At 40.1% G+C, this 10,508-nt stretch overlaps 1 protein-coding gene across 2 annotated transcripts in view; it reads left to right on the top strand.

Moving 5' to 3' along the window:
- SKI (SKI proto-oncogene) overlaps positions 1-9,965 on the top strand; it is a 123,394-nt gene extending 113,429 nt beyond the window's left edge. For both annotated transcript variants that reach the window (XM_009274141.2, XM_009274140.2), the window contains 2 exons: positions 973-1,203; positions 4,978-9,965. In XM_009274141.2, coding sequence (XP_009272416.1) covers positions 973-1,203; positions 4,978-5,166 — 420 coding nt within the window. In that variant the 3' untranslated portion in view covers positions 5,167-9,965. The remainder of the gene's footprint in view (positions 1-972; positions 1,204-4,977) is intronic.
- The last annotated feature ends 543 nt before the right edge of the window (positions 9,966-10,508 follow it).

Raw genomic sequence — 10,508 nt, 5'->3', positions numbered from 1 at the left:
GGGGGGGGTGGGGGGGGGGGGTGCGGATCGAACTTTAGTTTCTAATTTAACCATTTAGGAGACAGACCTTTAGTGAGCCACATTTTTGTGCTTATAATGAACATGTCTTTTAACCAGCTTTTTAAAAACTTACGAGTTTCTTCCTTTGTACCTTTAGGTTCCTTATCATTATCACTTCAGTTAATGGCTCTCTCTTGGATTTGAGATTTCAAGGTACCAGCTCCTATTAAGAACCTGGACAGTGGGAGTGGCAATTTCCAGAGCAAAGCATGGTTTCGATTTAGCTTAAGGTTTTAGCCTGCCGTTTTCCAGATGTTGTGACAGAGCAGTCCGTTGGCTGGTTGCCAAGAGACTTAGGGCTACACACCAGTTACCTATAGCAAAGCAAAATTGCCTGGAGTTAGAAAGAAGACACACAATTTGGTTTTTCTCATACTTGCCTTAAGTGGGTATTTGGGGGCTTGATAAAATGGAACTGCTTACTGATTTCTTCAGCAAGTAGTAAACTTTCTTGTTCAGCTTTGCTGTACACAAAGGGCACTCACAAACTGCATTTATCGTAACGTAGTGTATCTTCAGCATCTTCAATTAAAGTGCAGGCATTACAGTTGGTTTGTTTGAAACTTCGAGCTAGTGTAGAGCACATTGCTAGTAGTTGTTTCCAACTGCACTTCATCTTTATTCAGTCACAGATGGTCACAGCTATTTTGCTTGACAAAGCAAAATGTGGCTGTAGCATATAGCTTTTTATTATCCAAGAATTCAGGGTATCTTGCGCGTAGGATCTCATGCTGATTTAAAGGAGGAAAGCTTGTACAAAGTTCAGAATGAGGTTTAGACATGAGCCTTCTTGGTCATAACCAACAGAAGGTGGGAATTTAGTTTGGATCGCTTCCTTTACAGTTCTGTTTCCTTGCACTAATTTAGTCTCTGCTCCTCAGTTCTCACAAGTTAACTGCTTTTGTATTCTAGGAGCTGGAGTTCCTAAGAGTGGCTAAGAAGGAGAAACTGAGAGAAGCAACAGAGGCGAAGCGCAACTTAAGGAAAGAGATTGAACGTCTGAGAGCTGAGAATGAGAAGAAAATGAAGGAAGCCAATGAGTCTCGGATACGACTGAAGAGGGAACTAGAACAAGCCAGGCAGATCCGGGTTTGTGACAAGGGCTGTGAAGCAGGCAGGCTCCGGGCCAAGTACTCAGCCCAGGTAAGACCCGACCGCCAAAAGCTATAATAGCAAGTAAGCTCACGATTTCTGCAGTTTTCAGGGTTAGTTTCAAGTGTCTGTCTGTCCTCTAATGCCAGTGGCCTTGTTTTGTCTAATTTGATATGAGTCCAGCTGCTATCTGTAGAATGTCTGTGCCCCTGTCATGTCAATTTACAACCCTAATCCTAATGCAAGGTGTTACCGATTTGCCTCCACCCGACCACCTACATCAGTCCCACAGTTCTGCCTAGAACTTTGCACGTTTGTCAGTTGAAAATCACCATTTACAGAGAACGAAGACAAGTGCTAGTCATTATTTCAGTTCCACTAATACTCTGTTGGCACTGCCAATGCACAGGGATCCATTTCAATACTGTAAATATTAGGCAGAGCCACTTTCTCTAATAGTATTTTTCCTTGAAGATCAGGCTAGACCTACAGGAACTATTTAAAACAAGAGAAGAAACCAAGGCCCATCAATAAGCAAACTGCAGTGCTGGGAAGGAGTGATGTTTACAGTTGTAAAGCACAAGATGAGCAAACTGTCAGGTCTAAGAAAAGACTTCCAGTTTGATCTCGGTGAAAGTTCTAGGAATGCTGGAACGTGTTGTTACAAGCAACTCGTATGCTTTAAGCTTCCGAACTAAAAATCTCTCCCCGCCCTCTCCGCGTCAGATTCTCTTGCAGTAAAAGATTCTGAAGTTTATTTATTAAACCATCCAAAGCCAAGTGAACCAAGAGCTCAGGCTGCACATCCTTAAGTCGTTGTATCTTGGTGTTGCAGGGCATGTGGAATGCAAGGCCATCCACTGTTCCAAGCCCCCTGAAACGACCCAGCGTAACAGGCTGAGCTGAGAGCAGAATGGCAGCGTCCTGGATTTCCCTGAGAAATAGCCCTGAAGAGCAATCCATTGCGTGCCCTGCCTTCCCCTTCCTCCAATAAAACAATCCCAGTTGTCCAGTAATGCGTTTCCTAGAAAAGGGCATGGTCCCACACCCATTGTTAACCCCCTCAAACCCCCCTCCTCTATGGAGAGGTGCTCCCAAACGGCCCCTCTCCTTAAGGCTAACTCCTTTCCTTGCCACAGCTGCCTCCCCTGTAGTCTTGCCCTGACCTGCTCCCACCTAATATCCCTCTGCCAAACCCCTGTCCCCATCACTGGTTCCCAAGCTAAAAGCCTGGCTGGGAAATGCATAAATAAAGGCAAGGGTCAGCAAGCATTAGCAACAGAAAGTCTCTGAAAAATCGGACGTGCTTGCCTGAATTTAAACCCCTAGAGCAGAGATGTATCGCTTGCATGGAAATGCCACATAGGTGTCATACAGTCACAAGATCAACTTGCATGTTGTAACATACCTGAATTAATGTTAAAGGGAACTCTGCTAGACCATGTTTACTATAGCAACTTTTCTGCCACGCATGTTGTTAAACACACGCTTCATAAACGTGGTGTTAAGCCTAAGGCATGAGCTGCAAATATTTGGCGTGGTTACTTTAAGGGAGGCAGGGGGAGAGGAAGAGAAAAAGCAATAGCAACCAGAAATTCTTCTAACCCTAGGCTCTCAATAACGGGAAGGGGAGCGGTCCACTTGTACTGCTATGAGACATGTCTAACCAGGAGACCAGAAGCAGGAAATGATGTGGGCTTCCTCCCTAGCATCACAGGATGTCTCACTGATAAGAGGTGTCCAGACTAAACATAACCAGATTGAGAGCTGCTGCACTGGGCGTTGCCGGCAGTTTGCTTCCACTTCAGCAAAAAAAAGCAAGGCAACAGCAAGTGCAGATAAAAGTCAGCGCCATACGTACCACACAGAGCTTTCCAACTCTGCAGGTGTGTCCTCCCTTGCTTTGTGACGCGCATGAAGTTTTTGACAGTGATGTGGGTTTTCAGTCTCCTAATAAATTCCCTCCCTGGGAGGGAATAACTGAGGTTTCCTAATACGAAAGGCTAAAATCACCTCAAAAAGAACTCAAGTAGCCAAATATTCTGCAGGTTTGTCTTTTCTAAAGACACTAACGACACATTTGCAGCAGCAACTGCAATGTCCTGTTGCATGTACTCAGGCTTGCTGTTACAGCACCAGAGTGCAGTGCAGCAGCATGAGGACGCTCATTAAGCCCCAAATGCAGTATTATTGCTGTGCCTGGGCAAAATGTCACATGGCAACTGATGTCTCAGGGTCTGGAATAGCCGCTTTATTTAGCAACTACCTCAGAGATTTCTGCATGGCACTTACTTAATAGAAAAATACCTTTAAGTAACGTCAAAGTCTGAATTTTACAAGACTTAAGTAAGTTCTTAAGTCAGTCAGTCATGTAAGAAATTTTAAAATAAAGCTTTATACATCCTTTTGTCTTTATTTTGGAGTGCACACAGGAAGTTTGTCACTTACGTTGTGTTCACTTCTTATTTTTGAGGAAACCACAATTCTCTAGACAGGCTTAGTCTGAGAAAACTAGCATTGGGCAAGCATGAGAGGGAATAATACAACAAATTCAGGGGTGTAAATGTCTTTGTGTAAGCGTAAAGTATTAGATGCTTAATACCTATTGAATATCAGTGTGGTTTATGCCTGCCTTTTTTCTTACCTTGATACAGAGATCCAAATATGGATGGGGTGGTGGGGTAGCCTCCATTTTAGCCCCAGACATACAGGTTTTCCTTTCCTTTGTTAAATGGCGATCTTTTGATAACTGCTAATCTTACCTGTTTGTGGCCTAAAGTTGCCTATTATTTCAAACGGGTGCAGTTTTTCTAGTGTTTACACCCTTGAATACTGGGGCTTTTTTCTGCCTTTGGTTATCGGTAAGTAAAAAATAGGAAGATTGAGTGCTGAGGCCATTGGGGAGGCTGAGGCCATCTGCATCTCTTGCCGTAACTTGGAAAAAGACTGTTAGATCTCAGCAAGTGATCTCTTCTAAGGCTATTTGGAACATGTATTTCTTTAAGTCCATTTCTACGCCAAGTTGCTGCACGTTAGGACCTGCTCAGTCCCATTCCTGCCCTCTAAAGTCCAGCTTATTTGTGAGTTGAAATGGTGCTAATTTTCACTGTTTCTTGGGGAGTTTCTGCTCATTCAGAGGGCTCCCTGCGTCCCAGCTTTCTGGCATCCATATTCACAATCCCCTTCCCATCTACACTGTACCTCCACATCCTCCGTGCCCATCTTGCCTCCTTACAGTTCCTTATATTTGATATGAAGGATATAGCGGTTCTTGTATACGAGAGGATACTACAGTTGCTTTTGTTGGACATCATTAAGCTATAGCTGAGACATGGGCCTTTGATGTAGGCAACTGGGTATGTTTCTGGTCACTCATATTAATAACAGTTGTAAGAGATCGGAAAGCAAATTACTCTACCTGTGCAAACTTCGCTTGTAGTTGACTTTGCCAAATTGCTGCCTGCCTACAGAAGTAATTGTAATGGTTTAAGCACAGCGACCAGAGTTCTGTTACCCTAAGGCACTCTTCGCTATTCTGTTTTTCACCCTCCTTGCTGGAACTTTTATAGAAATATTTAAGAATCTCAAAGCTAAACAGTTCATGCAATACATGTGCATAATTGTACATTAGTGTATGGAAAAAAGTAGGGAAAAGGGAATTCCTTCCTCATTATCAACTTTGATAATCTTATGTCTGGACGTACATGGTTTTATTACTCTTCTCACTTTGTGCTAAGGTGCTAGTCTGTGTCAAAGTCTACAAAATCATGACGGAACAGAAATATTAAAATAGTTTATTATGTTTCTTAATATGCTTTTCTCTAGATTGAGGACCTACAGGTTAAGCTTCAGCATGCAGAGGCTGACAGGGAGCAGCTCCGAGCTGACCTGATGCATGAACGGGAGGCTCGAGAACACTTGGAAAAAGTAGTCAAGGAACTTCAGGAACAACTGTGGCCTAAATCAAGCAGTCAACCCAGCAGTGAAAACACAACGAGCAACGTTGAGAACTAAACAAACACCACGTCATCTAATACACCTACAGAATGACATATATGCACAGTAAGGGAGGATGTGTGGGGTACGTGTGTAAGTGCATGTGTGCGTAGCTGTGTCTTGGCACACAGATCTATGAATATGGATTCTTATTAGTTGGAAGGCAAATGTTACTCTTTATAACAGAAGCACTGAATTACGCCTCGTTTTTTTCCGATCCATATAGCACAACATCTTACTGTGCCTATAAAACACAAAGTGTTTATAAACAAAATACTTCTAAGTCCACAGCAAATTTTCTACTGGCAAACTCCAAGCAAGCAGCATCGTCCAACTAAAATCAGAGTAAAAGGCAAGCATGGCCGTGTTTTTATGTTGCCCTTCTGCCTGTTGGAACATTTTGGAATTTAAAAACAAACAAACTTTTCTTATAAGCTATTTAAAATAATTCATTACACAGACTCGGTATTAAAAAATTAACAAGATTTTTATAATGAACCTTTAAAAGCAAAACAAAAAAAAAAAACCTTCGATGCACAATTTTTAATGACTTGTTATCGGCTTTGGGATTCTTAACGTAGAAGCCCTCTGGTGATGATGCCATTTCATCAGCAGTTTTCCAGCCATCTAGGAAGCCATCACAGTTTTAATCCCGTCACGTGGTTGTATGAGAATTTCAGAGTGCTTTTCAAAGTTGATTTTTTCCTTGGAAAGAATTATCTTCATTTCCTGTCCTGAACACAAGAAGAAAGGAAGATGCGGGATTGGAAAGGGGTGGGTGGTGGGAGCGGGGATGGGAAGAGAAGACGTACGCTTTAGAATTATAAACCCAGCCTTACAGACTTCAGTGTTTGCAAATCATGCCATCTTTTCTAAAGACATCTTCATTAATTGATGTGTTCAAAAGACTCGCTTCATCCAAGAGCACTTCAGCTTCAGGAAAAGAAAGGAAGGAAAGGAAGGAGACGGAGGCTCTGTAAGTCGGCTGAGAAATAAAGCAGAAGACGTGTGCGTTTTGAAGTCCTTCCGAAATCTTTACTTCAGCTTTCAGTTTTCTGGAAAACTCATCTTTGTTGCACCATCTTATCATAAATTCAGTATTTACCTGCTCTTATCATGAACTCTCAGTCAGGATTTCTGTGCCCAAGGGGAGTGCAACATCGCATTGTTGGATACTACAGAAAAGAAAAACAACGTTTTTGCTGCTGTGAATAAGCCTACATCTTTTTAAAAAAAAACTTTTTTGTTTTTAAAAAAAGAAATTACTTTAATTTTGGGATCCAAGCCGCAGCCCCGGAATAAAAATGCAGCATGCCATCATCACTTTGTCTTAGGTGGTGGTGTTTTTTTTTTTTTTTTTTTTTTTTTTTTTAAAACCTGCACTTTGTCAGAATCTTACTCTGCATTTTATTCCAGATTTCTAAAGTTTACAAGTTGAGCATTCTAGATTCTACCCTGCCTAATAGATGTGAAAATCATCAACCCAGTGTTCCACCATGCAACACCTTGCATCATCATTTACGTTTACGCAAAATGAGGATTCGGCAGGTATAGAATGCTACCAAATATGAATTCACCAGACCAGTGCACTGCTGGTTGAGTTTTAAACCTGTTTTGCGTGGCTTTGTATCTAACAGAAGTTGGGAAGCAGTACAGATGCTCCCGGAAGTGCTCAACCAATAGAGTTGGTGCTTTACTGAACAAGAGAAAAGTGATTTTCACCCGTAAACACTCACCTCTTACACACTCAAGCTGATCAGCGTGAAGTGAAAATTTGATCTGGGGCTGCAGATGTGCCTTCCAGCTCATTTTTCCTCTCAGCATCTTATATAGGCAATGCTGACACTTTTTTTACCTTAAAGAATAAAAAGAAAAAAAAAAGAAAACCCTATGCATCATCATACACAGAAGTTATTCTAAACGAAGAAACATATTTCCAGTAACCTGTATTTGCTTTTGGACATTAATGCAAACTATGTAAGCTTAAAAATTATTTCCCAGTAGACAGAAAGCGGCTTCCAATCCTAAAATTACAGTATTTACTTACAGTACATTAGAGATTTTTTTTTTTTTAAAATGAGAGCTTTTTGCTTGAAATCATTATAATAACCATTATAATAACTGTGAGCATTAACAAAGAAGTTCATATATATGTTTTAGGTACAAAAAGAAGAAATACAAAAGGAGTAGAATTACTGGGACAATGTAAAACTGTTGGGAGCAAGAAACAGTTAAACCAAGTAAATTACATGAAACTGTCCGTTTATACAGGGGTTTGCCCTTGTGTGTTTGGGATGCTGGAGACTGAGTCTAGATGCAGATCTCCTCTTCTAAAGTGCAATGCAAAAGGAATTTTGATTATGCTTAAGCAGGTTTTTTTTTTAACGTGGTGTTTTGTTGTTTTTGTTTTTTTTTTGCTTCTTTGTATGTTTTTTTTCTGCGATTATTAAATCATATGCATGGAATTAAAATCTCTGCCATACGTATATTCATTAATGGGCATTATTACTGTCTTATGTAAAGGGTTTATTTTGTTATGCAGTATGCATAAAAATGTTCTCAGCCTTATGATTTCCAGATCTGTATTATTCACTTATTTCTTCAAGGGAAACTAAATAATTTTAGCTTTAGTTGATCATTGTGCATTTCAGAAGTCTCATTAGGGTAAGCTTTACTGCCATGTGAAGAAATTACACATAGAACAAATGTATTCCCACCCCCACTCTCAGCTTCTTTGAAGCCTTACTTTGTAAATCGCGTTTGTTCGGGTTTTTCCCCCTGACCTTCGATTGTGTCTCCCCCCTTATGACTCAGCAAAAAAGGGCAACGTGTCCATCTCTAGATGTTTTTTTTACGGGAAAAGCAGTCCACTTACCTGCAGCACGTGACATCCTTTTTCTTCCTTGTGTCTAGGGAAGCATGCCGATTCGCTGGCACAATTTCTCCTGTGCATACGATGCTTTTATCCTCCAAAATTAATGCCGTCTTCTTTTTTTTCAAAGGCAAAAAATAGAACAGTAAATAGTCCCATCAAACCGCCAGCATCACCTGTGCTTCACAGGTAAACGGCGTAAGATTCGCAAGAAAGAAGTCTCCAAAATGAACTTGCAACTATTGTTACAAAACCGTGGTTTCTTTTGCCGTGCGTTACGGTAATTCTATAAAGCATAATATATGACAAATGAACTTCAGAATGTTTGAGGTTAAGACTCAACAGTATTTGATCCTCAGGAGTTAAAACATCCTAGTAAAAACATTTCTATAAATTAAGGTTTAAAATCAGTGTGGTTAAATAAGGTGCAAGAAGACTGAGAACAAACGTTCTACACCAGCAGTTCGTCAACAGGAGAGGTGTACAGGATAGGAGTCTATCTTAAAGAATTTTGTCTTTCCTAAATACATTTTAACAATAAAATCTTAATTATTTCTGCAGAACGTATAGTTTATTTCTAATTCAGAATTTCTGTGCATGTAATTGATTTTAAAATTGTCAGAAGACAGCTGCAGAGACACTAACTCTAGACAAGGGCTGTCAAAGCAGAGGGGGTCTTCAGAGAAAAAAAAATTTGTGCAGGTGCTTGAGGTGAGGGAGTTCTGTGTGTAATTTCTGTGTCTGCAACGCTTCAGTAAAACAATTGTTAGCCCGTTCAGGTGGAATTGCTTTTCTTCTGACTTACCATTGAGACCCGCTGCATTCCATTTGCGCTCTGACCTGCGAGCATAGGAATTGTAAAGTCACATCTTCTCGTTTCATCTGCTCTTTAGTTTCCTTTAAGAAGTTAAAAGGGAGAAGAGGTGTTTCATACAGGCTGTTGACTCTCCCTGTACTTAAAAATATATTACTTAATACTTGTATATTCAGTTTAATTACTCATCGTTTCTATTACTGAAAGAAGACTTAACGAAGGGAAAAAAAAACCAACAGCAATAACATTCATATCTATGGAGCAGCTAACTAGTATACAGAATATTCTGCTTTTCAAACAGAACTAGCCAATGTAAAAAAAAAAAGTTAAAAGTAAATTCAACATGTAAATACTTTTTTTCATTTTACACTGTTGTATTATAAGTGTATATGGTGTTTACTTTTTCAAAACTCTTTCTTACCTGGTAGTTGTCTTGTTTTATGAGTTGTGTTTTTAACTAAGAAGAACCTTTGCTGTCTGTTAGGAAAAACCAAACAAAATCTTTTTGCAAGTTTTAAATGTGGGTTAATCTTTCTCCATCGTTTGCATTTTATTTGTCCTCATTTTCACTGTAAAGTATTTTATTACCAAAAGGTTGGTTTTCTTTCCATTCTGCCCTCTCACCAGTCCATGTGTTTTAGAGAGAAGTTTTTTGTTGGTTTGGTTGTTGTTTTGTTTTGGTTTTTTTTTTTTTTAAATCAAAAGAACTCACAGAAATGACATTTTTTCAATTGAAGAAAAATAAATCTTTACATTTATAATAGCCAATAGCATTTCAGCACATTTTTGTTATCCTGGTCTCTCCTATGCTGCTGCTAATGACAATATTATGACTTACTCTACTATTCTAGAACTATTTTTATGTAAGTAATGTATGCTTTCTTGTTTATAAATGCCTGATTTAAAAAAAAATAAGAAAAAAGCTTGGCATATTTATCTATTTCGCTGTGTACCTTGATAGTCCTTTTCCACCCCCTTTTCCACATCCCCTCCCCTTGAAGCAGATAATATTGTAAAATAAAGGACTTTATGAGATTATGTATGAAAATAGCTATGCTTATATACCACAGTGACTGAATGTACAGTGTATAGACGCATTACCTAAAATAAAATTGTTTGTCCAGAAAAAAATAAATAGACATGGGATGGTTTTTTGAGTTTTCTGTGCTTGCAGCTGTGGCCTAATTGTTCAGGCCAGGCAAACTTCTGAGACCGTACAGGGATCTGAAGAAGTGCTAGGTACCTCTGTTTGAAAAGTCAAGACTTTTAAGTTAAACACCACAAACTTACAGAAACTCCGCTACGCACATGCATGCACACAACTGACTGATACCGTTACTTGCCTTATATTAATTTCCCAGGTTGCACATGTATCTGTACCTGAAGTGCCAGCAGCAGTAACAGGAACAATAATAAAACCCACTGGAAAGAAATCCAGTGCCAGTTGCCCTTTCTTCCGGGAATGCCTTCCACCCAGCAGCCTAAAAAGAAGCTCCTGGGCAACAGCCATGTTGACTGAAGATGAGGTTGTGAGCCGGTGGAATTGGGACACTGTCAAACCACCTCAAGAAAAGGTGTTTAAGGCCGGGGACCGCTCAGCCTGCTGTGGCCCAGTGGTGACAGATGAGTGAACGGGCCGCTGGCTGACGCAGACACGCAGAGACAAACTAAGGC

The sequence above is a fragment of the Aptenodytes forsteri genome, unplaced genomic scaffold (assembly GCF_000699145.1).
Source record: "Aptenodytes forsteri isolate BGI_AS27 unplaced genomic scaffold, ASM69914v1 Scaffold16, whole genome shotgun sequence".
In the NCBI taxonomy this organism is placed as follows: domain Eukaryota; kingdom Metazoa; phylum Chordata; class Aves; order Sphenisciformes; family Spheniscidae; genus Aptenodytes; species Aptenodytes forsteri.
Note: the sequence above shows the minus strand (reverse complement) of the source record. Positions and strands in the feature narration are given on the sequence as shown.